The sequence below is a fragment of the Hyperolius riggenbachi genome, chromosome 4 (assembly GCF_040937935.1).
Source record: "Hyperolius riggenbachi isolate aHypRig1 chromosome 4, aHypRig1.pri, whole genome shotgun sequence".
In the NCBI taxonomy this organism is placed as follows: Eukaryota; Metazoa; Chordata; class Amphibia; order Anura; family Hyperoliidae; genus Hyperolius; species Hyperolius riggenbachi.
Window position 1 is genome coordinate 2,208,098 of NC_090649.1, and position 20,442 is coordinate 2,228,539.

The following is a 20,442-nucleotide window of genomic DNA, read 5'->3' on the forward strand; positions in this document are numbered from 1 at the left end:
AGAGCAAGGGGTTTGAGTGGAAAGTGGAGATGTAGACAGAGCGAGGGGTTTGAGTGAAGGGAGTGGAGAGTGGAGATGTAGACAGAGCGAGGGGTTTGAGTGAAGGGAGTGGAGATGTAGACAGAGCGAGGGGTTTCAGTAAAGAGAGTGGAGAGTGTTGATGTAGACAGAGCGAGGGGTTTGAGTGAAGAGAGTGGAGAGTGTAGATGTAGACCTAGCGAGAGGTTTGAGTGAAGGGAGTGGAGAGTGTTGATGTAGAAAGAGGGAGGGGTTTGAGTGAAGGGAATGGAGAGTGTTGATGTAGACAGAGCGAGGGGTTTGAGTGAAGGGAATGGAGAGTGTTGATGTAGACAGAGCGAGGGGTTTGAGTGAAGGGAATGGAGAGTGTTGATGTAGACAGAGCGAGGGGTTTGAGTGAAGGGAGTGTTGATGTAGACAGAGCGAGGGGTTTGAGTGAAGGGAGTGGAGATGTAGACAGAGCGAGGGGTTTGAGTGAAGGGAATGGAGAGTGTTGATGTAGACAGAGCGAGGGGTTTGAGTGAAGAGAGTGGAGATGTATACAGAGCGAGGGGTTTGAGTGCCGGGAGTGGAGAGTGTAGATGTAGACAGAGCGAGGGGTTTGAGTGAAGGGAATGGAGAGTGTTGAAGTAGACATAGTGAGGGGTTTGAGTGAAGGGAGTGGAGAGTGTTGATGTAGAGAGAGCGAGGGGTTTAAGTGAAGGGAATGGAGAGTGTTGATGTAGACAGAGCGAGGGGTTTAAGTGAAGGGAATGGAGAGTGTAGATGTAGACCGAGCGAGGGGTTTGAGTGAAGGGAGTGGAGAGTGGAGATGTAGACAAAGCGAGGGGTTTGAGTGAAGGGAATGGAGAGTGTTGATATAGACAGAGCGAGGGGTTTGAGTGAAGAGAGTAGAGAGTGGAGAGTGTAGATGTAGACCTAGCGAGAGGTTTGAGTGAAGGCAGTGGAGAGTGTTGATGTAGAAAGAGCGAGGGGTTTGAGTGAAGGGAATGGAGAGTGTAGATGTAGACAGAGCAAGGGGTTTGAGTGAAGGGAGTGGAGATGTAGACAGAGCGAGGGGTTTGAGTGAAGGGAATGGAGAGTGTTGATGTAGACAGAGCGAGGGGTTTGAGTGAAGGGAATGGAGAGTGTTGATGTAGACAGAGCGAGGGGTTTGAGTGAAGGGAGTGGAGATGTAGACAGAGCGAGGGGTTTGAGTGAAGGGAATGAAGAGTGTTGATGTAGACAGAGCGAGGGGTTTGAGTGAAGAGAGTGGAGATGTATACAGAGCGAGGGGTTTGAGTGCCAGGAGTGGAGAGTGTAGATGTAGACAGAGCGAGGGGTTTGAGTGAAGGGAATGGAGAGTGTTGAAGTAGACATAGTGAGGGGTTTGAGTGAAGGGAGTGGAGAGTGTTGATGTAGACAGAGCGAGGGGTTTAAGTGAAGGGAATGGAGAGTGTTGATGTAGACAGAGCGAGGGGTTTAAGTGAAGGGATTGGAAACTGTAGATGTAGACCGAGCGAGGGGTTTGAGTGAAGGAAGTGGAGAGTGGAGATGTAGACAAAGCGAGGGGTTTGAGTGAAGGAAATGGAGAGTGTAGATATAGACAGAGCGAGGGGTTTGAGTGAAGAGAGTGGAGTGTGTAGATGTAGACCTAGCGAGGGGTTTGAGTGAAGAGAGTGGAGTGTGTAGATGTAGACCTAGCGAGAGGTTTGAGTGAAGGGAGTGGAGAGTGTTGATGTAGAGAGAGCGAGAGGTTTGATTGAAGGGAATGGAGAGTGTTGATGTAGAGAGAGCGAGGGGTTTGATTGAAGGGAATGGAGAGTGTTGATGTAGAGAGAGCGAGGGGTTTGATTGAAGGGAATGGAGAGTGTTGATGTAGAGAGAGGGAGGGGTTTGATTGAAGGGAATGGAGAGTGTTGATGTAGACAGAGTGAGGTGGCGATTTTGACTCAAATATCAAATTATTATTGTGTACAATACAAAGAATACAGCAGCAATGAGAAGACAACATTTTTGGGGAGCAGATAAAAAAAAAAAACAGAACATGATCAAATACATTCCAAGTAGATGAACAACATAGATCGGAACATTTACATATCTCTAGAACATGTGACAAAGTCCTTCGTAATGCAGCATGTGTCCATCACAGGTCAGTACGAATGCTCTGTTGGTTCATTGACTGGAAGACTTGCGATTGTTATGGTACAATAATAATATAGGATTACATGGTGAGGCATTGAGGCCTCTATATACAATCTAATGCACAGCTATACAGCTTTATACAAATCATATACAGAACACGCTCAGAACATGCTACTTGTATATACAGGGACAGAACAAGAAGATGCAGTCAGACAGGCTGGAACATGCAGTGATGGCTCTCCCAGACTGGATGTCCACCAACGTGGTACAGATAGAAGGAAGAGACTTTCCTCGCTTGTTGGGTGATGATCTTGTTTATTGTTGGCCACCTGCCACACAATTACAGCCTTCAAACACAGTGCACAAAGTGGCCCTGATCAGGCACGACACAAACGGTACATCTGCCTGACACCCAAGACTGTGGTTCCGGGAACACCACCGGGGGGGGGGGGGAGGTTGGGCTGTTGGCTGAACACTCCTGTACTTTTGAGTCAAGGGGAAGTGGGCAATAGTGGTGGAACAGGGCAAGCATAAACGTAAATGTATCTTGATATGATCTCAGTCCTACATTCTTCATGCTTCTCAGGCTGTGAGCAGAACATGCTGTGTGGGATGTCACCAACTGATGACATCACTCTATGACATAATCATGTGAGCAGTGTGCCCTGAGAAGATGGTAATATTTCCATAGTAGTGTCATTCATGCGCCTTGATTCTCCTGACAGTAACAAGTTACCCCTCTTCCTCAAAGCCAGCAGTCACGAGCCTTACTAAACAACCACAGGTGAACCAGCTAGTCGGTGGGTTATACCTACACCGATGTGTGTGGGCCCTCTGCAGCTGCTTCCATGCGGAGCCAGAACTCTTGTGGTTGCTTGGCAAGTGTGAACTGATGTAAAGGCACAAACACAACCATTCTAACAATGGAGCTATTGTTTAGACAAGTCGTTGAGTTAAGGCAATGTAATAACAAAACATATAAAAATAGATTTTGGTCCTGAAAACAGATCTGACTAGAATTAGAAGACAGTAGATGGCATCTGCATGGGTCGCTGTGTGTTACAGGTCAAGCTCTGGTCATGTCATATATGGGAGTGATCAGCTCAGAATGGTTGACCATGGTGAGGTCTGATGACTGAAGCTACCACTGATAGCCACCAATAGATAGAGAACTTTGCAGAAAACACAACATGCTTCATTCAGTGAAGGTAGACCTTCCGAACTATCTATCGAAATGAAGTGAAACACCTATCTGGAGCTCTTTGGGTGGTTATGTTTAATAATAGGCCTCACCCGAGAGGGTAACCTCTTGAGCTAGATAACAGTCCAAACAAACCGCAAGGTCTGTCGGCAAAGCCATTACAGGAAAGCATCTTATGCAAAACGGCAGTGTAAGGATATTAGACTGCTAGCTCTTTGGGCCAGGTAATAGAGTTGATGGCAGTGTCATTCCAGTAGACTGAAAGCAGCAGGACAGGTCATCCCCTTTGGGAAATAGCATTGCTGTGGGGTATTTCCACCTGAAACATACAAGGATAGCAATACTACAGACTGGCCCTATTGATTATCTGAAGACTCTGCACCCAAGCTACTTCTAGCAGTGTAAACTCCCCCCTCTTCCAAGCTAGAGAACATGGTGGACATTTCTCCACCTGGGATGACATCATTGTGTCTCTGATGACAGAACCTGAGCTATAAGCAGAGACAAACACTACAGGAAGGAAGGATGGTATGAAGTCCCAGGAGAAAATTATCACACTACAATAGATTGGTCAGCCCCCGACATGTACCATATAGAGAACCTTGCTGCACAGCACCTAGATAAACATCATAGTCCTCATTCCTTGCCTAGTACAGACCGGCATGTAGCTGTACATCCATTCATAACCCTCACATGATCCTTCTGCATGTACTGGCTCTAGTAGAGACTGCTGGGTCACACAACAACCCCAAACCTCCTCTGTAGAGACGGGATGATTTACCAAACCTAGAGCAAGAAACAAGTCTGCCCCGTAAAACCTGATTGGATGGCAACAAGCCTTTCCTACAGTTTACTTTTACTGATGTACTTTTGTACATTTATTTTTGTAAAAATGAGAAACGCCTATTATGGAGATTCTGGCAGGTCTTAAACCCGTGGAATATATACCGTATATAAAACTAGTGAGGAGATCTCGTATGATGTGGCCACATGGTTTAGGCTACAGGAAGGTGTTGAGCACCAGTGATGGAAAATATGGAACCATAAAATGGCCGTCAATAGCAAGGTAAAAAAATGAGCTGCGAGGTGGATTACTACGAAGTGGAAGGGATTCACCCATCTCCTCAGCTCCGCTCCAGATTTTGTGAACCTCATTTAGTCTCTCTGGGAACCTCCTGTACTGTGTTCCTGGTCTGCCCCAAAGCTCCTCACAATGGGTAATACAGACTCCACCATCTGCCATAGTGGGGAACCACGACTCTCATAGGACATCTCTACAGGAATTGGGCCACACTGAAAATTTACAGAATAATGAACAGAAATATTGAAGTCACTGTGTATTCCGGCTCACAAAACAGCATGAGAACTTAAAAAGGCACTGATAACTAGTTTAGCATTAAAGCAGCAGGTAGCCAAGGGCCCATTGCTGGCGTATATCTGTCCGCACTGGCCCCATGGTGACACACAGCAATGGCCACCCATATTCTACAAATAATCAGCACTGGCTGGGACATATCTAGACTATCTAGACTTCAAAACTACGTCAAAAATGAAAGGCTATGAATGATCCGAAAATCATGGCAAAACTAACCATCTAATGCTCCAGAGGAGGGGCACTCCAGAGGAGGGTTACCCCAAAAGAGGAATTTCCTCAAGGGGGTTTACTCCAGAGGAGGGTCACCCCAGAGGAGGGTTACTCCAACGTTATATTCAGCCAATGAGGAGAACAAATGGATCCTCTTCAAATGTAACCCTGGAGAACGATAACCCTCTTCCCCGATGAAGAATGCCTCCAGACCGATGGCCTGGCTATCATTGTAATCCACTCATTTTACGTCCCATCATTGTGATGATGAAGATGACCTCACCTTTCCTTTTTCCATCAAAGAACTTAGACACGGCTTCATAATACTGCACTGTAGGGGAGAATGGTTCTACCCCATCAGGCTGGGTTGTTCTTAACCTTTCTCAGGAGATAGCCTTTCTCTCACTAAGCGTCACCTATGACCTGTGAACATCGTCCAGGACACAATGTTTATAAACAATGCAATATTATATAAAATAATCTATAGCAATGAGTATAGGTGATAGCTATTTGGCACTGATAGCTGTCAAGAATATGAATACAGAGGTGCACCAAAATATCCCATAGTTCCAATATTTCAGGTCAAGAACAATATGTTAAGAACTCCTATTTCAGCCTAACAACCAAAATCATTTGCCTTCGTTTTGGATGAATGTTGATAAAATGGCTAAAGATCCTAGAATTGTCTGTCCACTCTTGTCTTGTGGTCAGTGAACAAGCTCCAGCTAGGATGTGACCTTCCGTGTCACGCCATGGTATAGTACATATGTATAAACGATGCGTATGCCTGCACTGACCATCTTCTGGACCACCGTGAATGATGTGGTGGAGATGGACACTTGAAGGTCTTTAGGCCAGGGCAGGATTCTGTCCCACAGCTGGTGAGATGTTGCAGTGGACGTGATGAGCCCTTGAGAAATCTCTGCTGGTGCAGAGTTCCAGTGGTATTGCTATTGGAAGTCTTCAGTCCATTCTCTGCGCATTTTATCCAAGAAGCCTGAGACACCACAATGTGGCATGTGACCAGGCCGTGGGACCAGCACTATACCTCAATGATGTTGACAGATGGAGCCGTCTTCTACAGGGAACACAAAACCAATGTAAATACAGGTGGAACATATTGAAGACCACTTATAAGCTCTACTACATGTGGGGAGAAGAAAAATAAAACGCCTAGTGTTTATCTCTCCTGAACTGTATGGTGAATTTCAGGGAAAACTAATCAAATCTTGGACCTTTACCATGCTAGAATTCAGATTTGCTTCGGGCTCATAGTGGAGTCATGCTGAAGGCACGGATCTCCTATGTTCTAGCAGTAGAGGTTAGAGCTAAGTTGTGGAGGTAGAGAAGTGGTCTATTTCATCTGGTTGGAAAAGAGTGGTGGTATTCTCTCTTGTAGGGTACGGCTGCTGTTCTGCTTTTATTGGATATGTTGGATATAGTATTCTGCTTTTGGTGGAACTAAGGAGTGTCCTCCTGCTGTTAGTGAGAATATTTGTGTGGCTGTCTGGTGGAGTAGAAGTAGTCACCTCTCTCTGGTGATGAGACAAATTCTTACTTGGGAGAGATATTTATGGGGTGAGAATCCGTGCCTCGTTGAAGATGGAGGTGAAGATGGGTAAATGTTGGAGAGGATTAGCATGCCTCTGCTTTCTTCATGTATGGCGATCTGCCATTCTTAAGGATTGGGAAGGGGGTGGGATAGTCTGCCTGATAAGCCTATGGAATGTTGGTCTGTATTCTGATAAGTGTCTTTTTTGGGGAGGGGCGGCCTTACTCTTTTTTTTTTTACTTTTTCGGGATTGGCAGGTCACTCTCTGCTCTTGTTGGGGATTGGCAGGTCACTCTCTGCTCTTGTTGGGGATTGGCAGGTCACTCTCTGCCCATGTTGGGGGTTGGCAGGTCACTCTCTGCTCTTGCTGGGGGTTGGCAGGTCACTCTCTGCCCATGTTGGGGGTTGGCAGGTCACTCTCTGCCCATGTTGGGGGTTGGCAGGTCACTCTCTGCTCTTGTTGGGGGTTGGCAGGTCACTCTCTGCCCATGTTGGGGGTTGGCAGGTCACTCTCTGCTCTTGTTGGGGATTGGCAGGTCACTCTCTGCTCTTGCTGGGGATTGGCAGGTCACCCTCTGCTCTTGTTGGGGATTGGCAGGTCACGCTCTGCTCTTGTTGGGGATTGGCAGGTCACCCTCTGCTCTTGTTGGGGGTTGGCAGGTCACTCTCTGCTCTTGCTGGGGATTGGCAGGTCACCCTCTGCTCTTGTTGGGGATTGGCAGGTCACTCTCTGCTCTTGTTGGGGGTTGGCAGGTCACTCTCTGCTCTTGTTGGGGGTTGGCAGGTCACTCTCTGCTCTTGTTGGGGGTTGGCAGGTCACCCTCTGCTCTTGTTGGGGGTTGGCAGGTCACTCTCTGCCCATGTTGGGGATTGGCAGGTCACTCTCTGCTCTTGCTGGGGATTGGCAGGTCACCCTCTGCTCTTGTTGGGGATTGGCAGGTCACTCTCTGCCCATGTTGGGGATTGGCAGGTCACCCTCTGCTCTTGTTGGGGATTGGCAGGTCACCCTCTGCTCTTGTTGGGGATTGGCAGGTCACTCTCTGCTCTTGCTGGGGATTGGCAGGTCACTCTCTGCTCTTGTTGGGGATTGGCAGGTCACGCTCTGCTCTTGTTGGGGATTGGCAGGTCACCCTCTGCTCTTGTTGGGGGTTGGCAGGTCACTCTCTGCTCTTGCTGGGGATTGGCAGGTCACCCTCTGCTCTTGTTGGGGATTGGCAGGTCACTCTCTGCTCTTGCTGGGGATTGGCAGGTCACCCTCTGCTCTTGTTGGGGATTGGCAGGTCACTCTCTGCCCATGTTGGGGATTGGCAGGTCACCCTCTGCTCTTGTTGGGGATTGGCAGGTCACCCTCTGCTCTTGTTGGGGATTGGCAGGTCACCCTCTGCTCTTGCTGGGGATTGGCAGGTCACTCTCTGCTCTTGTTGGGGGTTGGCAGGTCACTCTCTGCTCTTGTTGGGGATTGGCAGGTCACTCTCTGCTCTTGTTGGGGGTTGGCAGGTCACTCTCTGCCCATGTTGGGGGTTGGCAGGTCACTCTCTGCTTTTGTTGGGGGTTGGCAGGTCACTCTCTGCTCTTGCTGGGGATTGGCAGGTCACTCTCTGCTCTTGTTGGGGGTTGGCAGGTCACTCTCTGCTCTTGTTGGGGGTTGGCAGGTCACTCTCTGCTCTTGTTGGGGATTGGCAGGTCACTCTCTGCTCTTGTTGGGGGTTGGCAGGTCACTCTCTGCTCTTGTTGGGGATTGGCAGGTCACTCTCTGCTCTTGTTGGGGATTGGCAGGTCACTCTCTGCTCTTGTTGGGGGTTGGCAGGTCACTCTCTGCTCTTGTTGGGGATTGGCAGGTCACCCTCTGCTCTTGTTGGGGATTGGCAGGTCACTCTCTGCTCTTGTTGGGGGTTGGCAGGTCACTCTCTGCTCTTGTTGGGGATTGGCAGGTCACTCTCTGCTCTTGTTGGGGATTGGCAGGTCACTCTCTGCTCTTGCTGGGGATTGGCAGGTCACGCTCTGCTCTTGCTGGGGATTGGCAGGTCACTCTCTGCTCTTGTTGGGTATTGGCAGGTCACTCTCTGCTCTTGTTGGGGATTGGCAGGTCACCCTCTGCTCTTGTTGGGGGTTGGCAGGTCACTCTCTGCTCTTGTTGGGTATTGGCAGGTCACGCTCTGCTCTTGTTGGGGATTGGCAGGTCACTCTCTGCTCTTGCTGGGGGTTGGCAGGTCACTCTCTGCTCTTGCTGGGGATTGGCAGGTCACGCTCTGCTCTTGTTGGGGATTGGCAGGTCACGCTCTGCTCTTGTTGGGGGTTGGCAGGTCACTCTCTGCCCATGTTGGGGGTTGGCAGGTCACTCTCTGCTCTTGTTGGGGGTTGGCAGGTCACTCTCTGCCCATGTTGGGGGTTGGCAGGTCACTCTCTGCCCATGTTGGGGGTTGGCAGGTCACTCTCTGCTCTTGTTGGGGATTGGCAGGTCACTCTCTGCTCTTGTTGGGGATTGGCAGGTCACCCTCTGCTCTTGTTGGGGGTTGGCAGGTCACTCTCTGCTCTTGTTGGGGATTGGCAGGTCACTCTCTGCTCTTGCTGGGGATTGGCAGGTCACCCTCTGCTCTTGTTGGGGATTGGCAGGTCACGCTCTGCTCTTGTTGGGGATTGGCAGGTCACCCTCTGCTCTTGTTGGGGGTTGGCAGGTCACTCTCTGCTCTTGCTGGGGATTGGCAGGTCACCCTCTGCTCTTGTTGGGGATTGGCAGGTCACTCTCTGCTCTTGTTGGGGGTTGGCAGGTCACTCTCTGCTCTTGTTGGGGGTTGGCAGGTCACTCTCTGCTCTTGTTGGGGGTTGGCAGGTCACCCTCTGCTCTTGTTGGGGGTTGGCAGGTCACTCTCTGCCCATGTTGGGGATTGGCAGGTCACTCTCTGCTCTTGCTGGGGATTGGCAGGCCACCCTCTGCTCTTGTTGGGGATTGGCAGGTCACTCTCTGCCCATGTTGGGGATTGGCAGGTCACCCTCTGCTCTTGTTGGGGATTGGCAGGTCACCCTCTGCTCTTGTTGGGGATTGGCAGGTCACTCTCTGCTCTTGCTGGGGATTGGCAGGTCACTCTCTGCTCTTGCTGGGGATTGGCAGGTCACTCTCTGCTCTTGTTGGGGGTTGGCAGGTCACTCTCTGCTCTTGTTGGGGATTGGCAGGTCACTCTCTGCTCTTGTTGGGTATTGGCAGGTCACTCTCTGCTCTTGTTGGGGATTGGCAGGTCACCCTCTGCTCTTGTTGGGGGTTGGCAGGTCACTCTCTGCTCTTGTTGGGTATTGGCAGGTCACGCTCTGCTCTTGTTGGGGATTGGCAGGTCACTCTCTGCTCTTGCTGGGGGTTGGCAGGTCACTCTCTGCTCTTGCTGGGGATTGGCAGGTCACGCTCTGCTCTTGTTGGGGATTGGCAGGTCACGCTCTGCTCTTGTTGGGGGTTGGCAGGTCACTCTCTGCCCATGTTGGGGGTTGGCAGGTCACTCTCTGCTCTTGTTGGGGGTTGGCAGGTCACTCTCTGCTCTTGTTGGGGGTTGGCAGGTCACTCTCTGCTCTTGTTGGGGGTTGGCAGGTCACTCTCTGCTCTTGTTGGGGGTTGGCAGGTCACTCTCTGCTCTTGTTGGGGATTGGCAGGTCACTCTCTGCCCATGTTGGGGATTGGCAGGTCACTCTCTGCTCTTGTTGGGGATTGGCAGGTCACCCTCTGCTCTTGTTGGGGATTGGCAGGTCACTCTCTGCTCTTGTTGGGGGTTGGCAGGTCACGCTCTGCTCTTGTTGGGGATTGGCAGGTCACTCTCTGCTCTTGTTGGGGGTTGGCAGGTCACTCTCTGCTCTTGCTGGGGATTGGCAGGTCACTCTCTGCTCTTGTTGGGGATTGGCAGGTCACCCTCTGCTCTTGTTGGGGATTGGCAGGTCACTCTCTGCTCTTGTTGGGGGTTGGCAGGTCACTCTCTGCTCTTGTTGGGGGTTGGCAGGTCACTCTCTGCTCTTGCTGGGGATTGGCAGGTCACTCTCTGCCCATGTTGGGAGTTGGCAGGTCACTCTCTGCTCTTGTTGGGGGTTGGCAGGTCACTCTCTGCCCATGTTGGGGGTTGGCAGGTCACTCTCTGCTCTTGTTGGGGGTTGGCAGGTCACTCTCTGCTCTTGTTGGGGATTGGCAGGTCACTCTCTGCCCATGTTGGGGGTTGGCAGGTCACTCTCTGCTCTTGTTGGGGATTGGCAGGTCACTCTCTGCTCTTGTTGGGGATTGGCAGGTCACTCTCTGCTCTTGTTGGGGATTGGCAGGTCACTCTCTGCTCTTGTTGGGGATTGGCAGGTCACTCTCTGCTCTTGCTGGGGATTGGCAGGTCACTCTTTGCTCTTGTTGGGGGTTGGCAGGTCACTCTCTGCTCTTGTTGGGGATTGGCAGGTCACTCTCTGCTCTTGTTGGGGATTGGCAGGTCACTCTCTGCTCTTGCTGGGGATTGGCAGGTCACTCTCTGCTCTTGTTGGGGGTTGGCAGGTCACTCTCTGCTCTTGCTGGGGATTGGCAGGTCACTCTCTGCTCTTGTTGGGGGTTGGCAGGTCACTCTCTGCTCTTGTTGGGGATTGGCAGGTCACTCTCTGCTCTTGTTGGGGATTGGCAGGTCACTCTCTGCTCTTGTTGGGGATTGGCAGGTCACTCTTTGCTCTTGTTGGGGGTTGGCAGGTCACTCTCTGCTCTTGTTGGGGATTGGCAGGTCACTCTCTGCTCTTGTTGGGGATTGGCAGGTCACTCTCTGCTCTTGTAGGGGATTGGCAGGTCACTCTCTGCTCTTGTTGGGGGTTGGCAGGTCACTCTCTGCTCTTGTAGGGGATTGGCAGGTCACTCTCTGCTCTTGTTGGGGGTTGGCAGGTCACTCTCTGCTCTTGTTGGGGGTTGGCAGGTCACTCTCTGCTCTTGTTGGGGGTTGGCAGGTCACTCTCTGCCCATGTTGGGGATTGGCAGGTCACTCTCTGCTCTTGTTGGGGGTTGGCAGGTCACTCTCTGCTCTTGTTGGGGGTTGGCAGGTCACTCTCTGCTCTTGTTGGGGATTGGCAGGTCACTCTCTGCTCTTGCTGGGGATTGGCAGGTCACTCTCTGCTCTTGTTGGGGATTGGCAGGTCACTCTCTGTTCTTGTTGGGGGTTGGCAGGTCACTCTCTGCTCTTGCTGGGGGTTGGCAGGTCACTCTCTGCTCTTGTTGGGGATTGGCAGGTCACTCTCTGCTCTTGTTGGGGGTTGGCAGGTCACTCTCTGCTCTTGTTGGGGGTTGACAGGTCACTCTCTGCTCTTGTTGGGGGTTGGCAGGTCACTCTCTGCTCTTGTTGGGGGTTGGCAGGTCACTCTCTGCTCTTGTTGGGGATTGGCAGGTCACCCTCTGCTCTTGTTGGGGGTTGGCAGGTCACTCTCTGCTCTTGTTGGGGGTTGGCAGGTCACTCTCTGCTCTTGTTGGGGGTTGGCAGGTCACTCTCTGCTCTTGTTGGGGATTGGCAGGTCACTCTCTGCTCTTGCTGGGGATTGGCAGGTCACTCTCTGCTCTTGCTGGGGATTGGCAGGTCACTCTCTGCTCTTGTTGGGGATTGGCAGGTCACTCTCTGCTCTTGTTGGGGGTTGGCAGGTCACTCTCTGCTCTTGTTGGGGATTGGCAGGTCACTCTCTGCTCTTGTTGGGGGTTGGCAGGTCACTCTCTGCTCTTGTTGGGGGTTGGCAGGTCACTCTCTGCTCTTGTTGGGGGTTGGCAGGTCACTCTCTGCTCTTGTTGGGGGTTGGCAGGTCACCCTCTGCTCTTGTTGGGGATTGGCAGGTCACCCTCTGCTCTTGTTGGGGGTTGGCAGGTCACCCTCTGCTCTTGTTGGGGATTGGCAGGTCACCCTCTGCTCTTGTTGGGGATTGGCAGGTCACCCTCTGCTCTTGTTGGGGGTTGGCAGGTCACTCTCTGCTCTTGCTGGGGATTGGCAGGTCACTCTCTGCTCTTGTTGGGGGTTGACAGGTCACTCTCTGCTCTTGTTGGGGATTGGCAGGTCACGCTCTGCTCTTGTTGGGGATTGGCAGGTCACTCTCTGCTCTTGTTGGGGATTGGCAGGTCACTCTCTGCTCTTGTTGGGGATTGGCAGGTCACCCTCTGCCCATGTTGGGGATTGGCAGGTCACTCTCTGCTCTTGTTGGGGGTTGACAGGTCACTCTCTGCTCTTGTTGGGGGTTGGCAGGTCACTCTCGGCTCTTGTTGCGGATTGGCAGGTCACTCTCTGCTCTTGTTGGGGATTGGCAGGTCACTCTCTGCTCTTGTTGGGGGTTGGCAGGTCACTCTCTGCTCTTGTTGGGGATTGGCAGGTCACTCTCTGCTCTTGTTGGGGATTGGCAGGTCACTCTCTGCCCATGTTGGGGGTTGGCAGGTCACTCTCTGCTCTTGTTGGGGATTGGCAGGTCACCCTCTGCTCTTGTTGGGGGTTGGCAGGTCACTCTCTGCCCATGTTGGGGGTTGGCAGGTCACTCTCTGCTCTTGTTGGGGATTGGCAGGTCACTCTCTGCTCTTGTTGGGGGTTGGCAGGTCACTCTCTGCCCATGTTGGGGATTGGCAGGTCACTCTCTGCTCTTGTTGGGGGTTGGCAGGTCACTCTCTGCTCTTGCTGGGGATTGGCAGGTCACTCTCTGCTCTTGTTGGGGGTTGGCAGGTCACTCTCTGCTCTTGTTGGGGGTTGGCAGGTCACCCTCTGCTCTTGTTGGGGGTTGGCAGGTCACTCTCTGCTCTTGTTGGGGATTGGCAGGTCACTCTCTGCCCATGTTGGGGGTTGGCAGGTCACTCTCTGCTCTTGTTGGGGATTGGCAGGTCACTCTCTGTCCATGTTGGGGATTGGCAGGTCACTCTCTGCTCTTGCTGGGGATTGGCAGGTCACTCTCTGCTCTTGTTGGGGATTGGCAGGTCACTCTCTGCCCATGTTGGGGATTGGCAGGTCACTCTCTGCCCATGTTGGGTATTGGCAGGTCACTCTCTGCTCTTGTTGGGGGTTGGCAGGTCACTCTCTGCTCTTGTTGGGGATTGGCAGGTCACTCTCTGCTCTTGTTGGGGATTGGCAGGTCACTTTCTGCTCTTGTTGGGGATTGGCAGGTCACTCTCTGCTCTTGTTGGGGGTTGGCAGGTCACTCTCTGCCCATGTTGGGGATTGGCAGGTCACTCTCTGCTCTTGTTGGGGGTTGGCAGGTCACGCTCTGCCCATGTTGGGGATTGGCAGGTCACTCTCTGCTCTTGTTGGGGGTTGGCCGGTCACTCTCTGCCCATGTTGGGGGTTGACAGGTCACTCTCTGCCCATGTTGGGGGTTGGCAGGTCACTCTCTGCTCTTGTTGGGGGTTGACAGGTCACTCTCTGCTCTTGTTGGGGATTGGCAGGTCACTCTCTGCTCTTGCTGGGGGTTGGCAGGTCACTCTCTGCTCTTGTTGGGTATTGGCAGGTCACTCTCTGCTTTTGTTGGGGGTTGGCAGGTCACTCTCTGCTCTTGTTGGGGATTGGCAGGTCACCCTCTGCTCTTGTTGGGGATTGGCAGGTCACCCTCTGCTCTTGTTGGGGGTTGGCAGGTCACTCTCTGCTCTTGTTGGGGGTTGGCAGGTCACTCTCTGCTCTTGTTGGGGGTTGGCAGGTCACTCTCTGCTCTTGCTGGGGATTGGCAGGTCACCCTCTGCTCTTGTTGGGGATTGGCAGGTCACCCTCTGCTCTTGTTGGGGGTTGGCAGGTCACTCTCTGCTCTTGCTGGGGATTGGCAGGTCACTCTCTGCTCTTGCTGGGGGTTGGCAGGTCACTCTCTGCTCTTGTTGGGGGTTGGCAGGTCACTCTCTGCTCTTGTTGGGGGTTGGCAGGTCACTCTCTGCTCTTGCTGGGGATTGGCAGGTCACTCTCTGCTCTTGTTGGGGATTGGCAAGTCACTCTCTGCTCTTGTTGGGGGTTGGCAGGTCACTCTCTGCTCTTGTTGGGGATTGGCAGGTCACTCTCTGCTCTTGTTGGGGGTTGGCAGGTTACTCTCTGCTCTTGTTGGGGATTGGCAGGTCACTCTCTGCTCTTGTTGGGGGTTGGCAGGTCACTCTCTGCTCTTGTTGGGGGTTGGCAGGTCACTCTCTGCCCATGTTGGGGATTGGCAGGTCACTCTCTGCTCTTGCTGGGGGTTGGCAGGTCACTCTCTGCTCTTGCTGGGGATTGGCAGGTCACCCTCTGCTCTTGTTGGGGGTTGGCAGGTCACTCTCTGCTCTTGTTGGGGGTTGGCAGGTCACTCTCTGCTCTTGTTGGGGGTTGGCAGGTCACTCTCTGCTCTTGCTGGGGATTGGCAGGTCACCCTCTGCTCTTGTTGGGGATTGGCAGGTCACCCTCTGCTCTTGTTGGGGGTTGGCAGGTCACTCTCTGCTCTTGCTGGGGATTGGCAGGTCACTCTCTGCTCTTGCTGGGGGTTGGCAGGTCACTCTCTGCTCTTGTTGGGGGTTGGCAGGTCACTCTCTGCTCTTGTTGGGGGTTGGCAGGTCACTCTCTGCTCTTGCTGGGGATTGGCAGGTCACTCTCTGCTCTTGTTGGGGATTGGCAAGTCACTCTCTGCTCTTGTTGGGGGTTGGCAGGTCACTCTCTGCTCTTGTTGGGGATTGGCAGGTCACTCTCTGCTCTTGTTGGGGGTTGGCAGGTCACTCTCTGCTCTTGTTGGGGATTGGCAGGTCACTCTCTGCTCTTGTTGGGGGTTGGCAGGTCACTCTCTGCTCTTGTTGGGGGTTGGCAGGTCACTCTCTGCCCATGTTGGGGATTGGCAGGTCACTCTCTGCTCTTGCTGGGGGTTGGCAGGTCACTCTCTGCTCTTGCTGGGGATTGGCAGGTCACTCTCTGCTCTTGTTGGGGATTGGCAGGTCACTCTCTGCTCTTGTTGGGGATTGGCAGGTCACCCTCTGCTCTTGTTGGGGGTTGGCAGGTCACTCTCTGCTCTTGTTGGGGGTTGGCAGGTCACTCTCTGCTCTTGTTGGGGATTGGCAGGTCACTCTCTGCTCTTGCTGGGGATTGGCAGGTCACCCTCTGCTCTTGTTGGGGATTGGCAGGTCACCCTCTGCTCTTGTTGGGGGTTGGCAGGTCACTCTCTGCTCTTGTTGGGGGTTGGCAGGTCACTCTCTGCTCTTGTTGGGGATTGGCAGGTCACTCTCTGCTCTTGTTGGGGATTGGCAGGTCACTCTCTGCTCTTGTTGGGGGTTGGCAGGTCACTCTCTGCTCTTGTTGGGGATTGACAGGTCACTCTCTGCTCTTGTTGGGGGTTGGCAGGTCACTCTCTGCTCTTGTTGGGTATTGGCAGGTCACTCTCTGCTCTTGTTGGGGGTTGGCAGGTCACTCTCTGCTCTTGCTGGGGATTGGCAGGTCACCCTCTGCTCTTGTTGGGGATTGGCAGGTCACCCTCTGCTCTTGTTGGGGGTTGGCAGGTCACTCTCTGCTCTTGTTGGGGATTGGCAGGTCACTCTCTGCTCTTGTTGGGGGTTGGCAGGTCACTCTCTGCTCTTGTTGGGGGTTGGCAGGTCACTCTCTGCTCTTGTTGGGGATTGGCAGGTCACTCTCTGCTCTTGTTGGGGGTTGGCAGGTCACTCTCTGCTCTTGTTGGGGATTGGCAGGTCACGCTCTGCTCTTGTTGGGGATTGGCAGGTCACTCTCTGCTCTTGTTGGGGATTGGCAGGTCACTCTCTGCCCATGTTGGGGATTGGCAGGTCACTCTCTGCTCTTGTTGGGGATTGGCAGGTCACTCTCTGCTCTTGTTGGGGGTTGGCAGGTCACTCTCTGCTCTTGTTGGGGGTTGGCAGGTCACTCTCTGCTCTTGTTGGGGGTTGGCAGGTCACTCTCTGCTCTTGTTGGGGGTTGGCAGGTCACTCTCTGCTCTTGTTGGGGATTGGCAGGTCACTCTCTGCTCTTGTTGGGGGTTGGCAGGTCACTCTCTGCTCTTGCTGGGGATTGGCAGGTCACTCTCTGCCCATGTTGGGGATTGGCAGGTCACTCTCTGCTCTTGTTGGGGATTGGCAGGTCACTCTCTGCTCTTGTTGGGGATTGGCAGGTCACTCTCTGCTCTTGCTGGGGATTGGCAGGTCACTCTCTGCTCTTGCTGGGGGTTGGCAGGTCACTCTCTGCTCTTGTTGGGGGTTGGCAGGTCACTCTCTGCTCTTGTTGGGGGTTGGCAGGTCACTCTCTGCTCTTGCTGGGGATTGGCAGGTCACTCTCTGCTCTTGTTGGGGATTGGCAAGTCACTCTCTGCTCTTGTTGGGGGTTGGCAGGTCACTCTCTGCTCTTGTTGGGGATTGGCAGGTCACTCTCTGCTCTTGTTGGGGGTTGGCAGGTCACTCTCTGCTCTTGTTGGGGATTGGCAGGTCACTCTCTGCTCTTGTTGGGGGTTGGCAGGTCACTCTCTGCTCTTGTTGGGGGTTGGCAGGTCACTCTCTGCCCATGTTGGGGATTGGCAGGTCACTCTCTGCTCTTGTTGGGGGTTGGCAGGTCACTCTCTGCTCTTGCTGGGGATTGGCAGGTCACTCTCTGCTCTTGTTGGGGGTTGGCAGGTCACTCTCTGCTCTTGTTGGGGGTTGGCAGGTCACCCTCTGCTCTTGTTGGGGGTTGGCAGGTCACTCTCTGCTCTTGTTGGGTATTGGCAGGTCACTCTCTGCTCTTGTTGGGGGTTGGCAGGTCACTCTCTGCTCTTGCTGGGGATTGGCAGGTCACCCTCTGCTCTTGTTGGGGATTGGCAGGTCACCCTCTGCTCTTGTTGGGGGTTGGCAGGTCACTCTCTGCTCTTGTTGGGGATTGGCAGGTCACTCTCTGCTCTTGTTGGGGGTTGGCAGGTCACTCTCTGCTCTTGTTGGGGGTTGGCAGGTCACTCTCTGCTCTTGTTGGGGATTGGCAGGTCACTCTCTGCTCTTGTTGGGGGTTGGCAGGTCACTCTCTGCTCTTGTTGGGGATTGGCAGGTCACGCTCTGCTCTTGTTGGGGATTGGCAGGTCACTCTCTGCTCTTGTTGGGGATTGGCAGGTCACTCTCTGCCCATGTTGGGGATTGGCAGGTCACTCTCTGCTCTTGTTGGGGATTGGCAGGTCACTCTCTGCTCTTGTTGGGGGTTGGCAGGTCACTCTCTGCTCTTGTTGGGGGTTGGCAGGTCACTCTCTGCTCTTGTTGGGGGTTGGCAGGTCACTCTCTGCTCTTGTTGGGGGTTGGCAGGTCACTCTCTGCTCTTGTTGGGGATTGGCAGGTCACTCTCTGCTCTTGTTGGGGGTTGGCAGGTCACTCTCTGCTCTTGCTGGGGATTGGCAGGTCACTCTCTGCCCATGTTGGGGATTGGCAGGTCACTCTCTGCTCTTGTTGGGGATTGGCAGGTCACTCTCTGCTCTTGTTGGGGATTGGCAGGTCACTCTCTGCTCTTGCTGGGGATTGGCAGGTCACTCTCTGCTCTTGCTGGGGGTTGGCAGGTCACTCTCTGCTCTTGTTGGGGGTTGGCAGGTCACTCTCTGCTCTTGTTGGGGGTTGGCAGGTCACTCTCTGCTCTTGCTGGGGATTGGCAGGTCACTCTCTGCTCTTGTTGGGGATTGGCAAGTCACTCTCTGCTCTTGTTGGGGGTTGGCAGGTCACTCTCTGCTCTTGTTGGGGATTGGCAGGTCACTCTCTGCTCTTGTTGGGGGTTGGCAGGTCACTCTCTGCTCTTGTTGGGGATTGGCAGGTCACTCTCTGCTCTTGTTGGGGGTTGGCAGGTCACTCTCTGCTCTTGTTGGGGGTTGGCAGGTCACTCTCTGCCCATGTTGGGGATTGGCAGGTCACTCTCTGCTCTTGTTGGGGGTTGGCAGGTCACTCTCTGCTCTTGCTGGGGATTGGCAGGTCACTCTCTGCTCTTGTTGGGGGTTGGCAGGTCACTCTCTGCTCTTGTTGGGGGTTGGCAGGTCACCCTCTGCTCTTGTTGGGGGTTGGCAGGTCACTCTCTGCTCTTGTTGGGGATTGGCAGGTCACTCTCTGCCCATGTTGGGGGTTGGCAGGTCACTCTCTGCTCTTGTTGGGGATTGGCAGGTCACTCTCTGTCCATGTTGGGGATTGGCAGGTCACTCTCTGCTCTTGCTGGGGATTGGCAGGTCACTCTCTGCTCTTGTTGGGGATTGGCAGGTCACTCTCTGCCCATGTTGGGGATTGGCAGGTCACTCTCTGCCCATGTTGGGTATTGGCAGGTCACTCTCTGCTCTTGTTGGGGGTTGGCAGGTCACTCTCTGCTCTTGTTGGGGATTGGCAGGTCACTCTCTGCTCTTGTTGGGGATTGGCAGGTCACTTTCTGCTCTTGTTGGGGATTGGCAGGTCACTCTCTGCTCTTGTTGGGGGTTGGCAGGTCACTCTCTGCCCATGTTGGGGATTGGCAGGTCACTCTCTGCTCTTGTTGGGGGTTGGCAGGTCACGCTCTGCCCATGTTGGGGATTGGCAGGTCACTCTCTGCTCTTGTTGGGGGTTGGCCGGTCACTCTCTGCCCATGTTGGGGGTTGGCAGGTCACTCTCTGCTCTTGTTGGGGGTTGACAGGTCACTCTCTGCTCTTGTTGGGGATTGGCAGGTCACTCTCTGCTCTTGTTGGGGGTTGGCAGGTTACTCTCTGCCCATGTTGGGGGTTGGCAGGTCACTCTCTGCTCTTGTTGGGGGTTGACAGGTCACTCTCTGCTCTTGTTGGGGATTGGCAGGTCACTCTCTGCTCTTGCTGGGGGTTGGCAGGTCACTCTCTGCTCTTGTTGGGTATTGGCAGGTCACTCTCTGCTTTTGTTGGGGGTTGGCAGGTCACTCTCTGCTCTTGTTGGGGATTGGCAGGTCACCCTCTGCTCTTGTTGGGGATTGGCAGGTCACCCTCTGCTCTTGTTGGGGGTTGGCAGGTCACTCTCTGCTCTTGTTGGGGGTTGGCAGGTCACTCTCTGCTCTTGTTGGGGGTTGGCAGGTCACTCTCTGCTCTTGCTGGGGATTGGCAGGTCACCCTCTGCTCTTGTTGGGGATTGGCAGGTCACCCTCTGCTCTTGTTGGGGGTTGGCAGGTCACTCTCTGCTCTTGCTGGGGATTGGCAGGTCACTCTCTGCTCTTGCTGGGGGTTGGCAGGTCACTCTCTGCTCTTGTTGGGGGTTGGCAGGTCACTCTCTGCTCTTGTTGGGGGTTGGCAGGTCACTCTCTGCTCTTGCTGGGGATTGGCAGGTCACTCTCTGCTCTTGTTGGGGATTGGCAAGTCACTCTCTGCTCTTGTTGGGGGTTGGCAGGTCACTCTCTGCTCTTGTTGGGGATTGGCAGGTCACTCTCTGCTCTTGTTGGGGGTTGGCAGGTTACTCTCTGCTCTTGTTGGGGATTGGCAGGTCACTCTCTGCTCTTGTTGGGGGTTGGCAGGTCACTCTCTGCTCTTGTTGGGGGTTGGCAGGTCACTCTCTGCCCATGTTGGGGATTGGCAGGTCACTCTCTGCTCTTGCTGGGGGTTGGCAGGTCACTCTCTGCTCTTGCTGGGGATTGGCAGGTCACCCTCTGCTCTTGTTGGGGGTTGGCAGGTCACTCTCTGCTCTTGTTGGGGGTTGGCAGGTCACTCTCTGCTCTTGTTGGGGGTTGGCAGGTCACTCTCTGCTCTTGCTGGGGATTGGCAGGTCACCCTCTGCTCTTGTTGGGGATTGGCAGGTCACCCTCTGCTCTTGTTGGGGGTTGGCAGGTCACTCTCTGCTCTTGCTGGGGATTGGCAGGTCACTCTCTGCTCTTGCTGGGGGTTGGCAGGTCACTCTCTGCTCTTGTTGGGGGTTGGCAGGTCACTCTCTGCTCTTGTTGGGGGTTGGCAGGTCACTCTCTGCTCTTGCTGGGGATTGGCAGGTCACTCTCTGCTCTTGTTGGGGATTGGCAAGTCACTCTCTGCTCTTGTTGGGGGTTGGCAGGTCACTCTCTGCTCTTGTTGGGGATTGGCAGGTCACTCTCTGCTCTTGTTGGGGGTTGGCAGGTC

The 20,442-nt window shown here is 53.6% G+C and overlaps 1 protein-coding gene across 3 annotated transcripts in view; it reads right to left on the reverse strand.

The window, feature by feature from the left end:
• Positions 1–1,414: 1,414 nt before the first annotated feature.
• Positions 1,415–20,442, reverse strand: part of FNDC4 (fibronectin type III domain containing 4) — a 110,005-nt gene continuing 90,977 nt past the window's right edge. For 2 of the 3 annotated variants that reach the window (XM_068279805.1, XM_068279804.1), the window contains exon 8: positions 1,415–6,006. In XM_068279805.1, coding sequence (XP_068135906.1) covers positions 5,971–6,006 — 36 coding nt within the window. In that variant the 3' untranslated portion in view covers positions 1,415–5,970. The remainder of the gene's footprint in view (positions 6,007–20,442) is intronic. The other variant, XR_011031294.1, reaches the window with a different exon arrangement.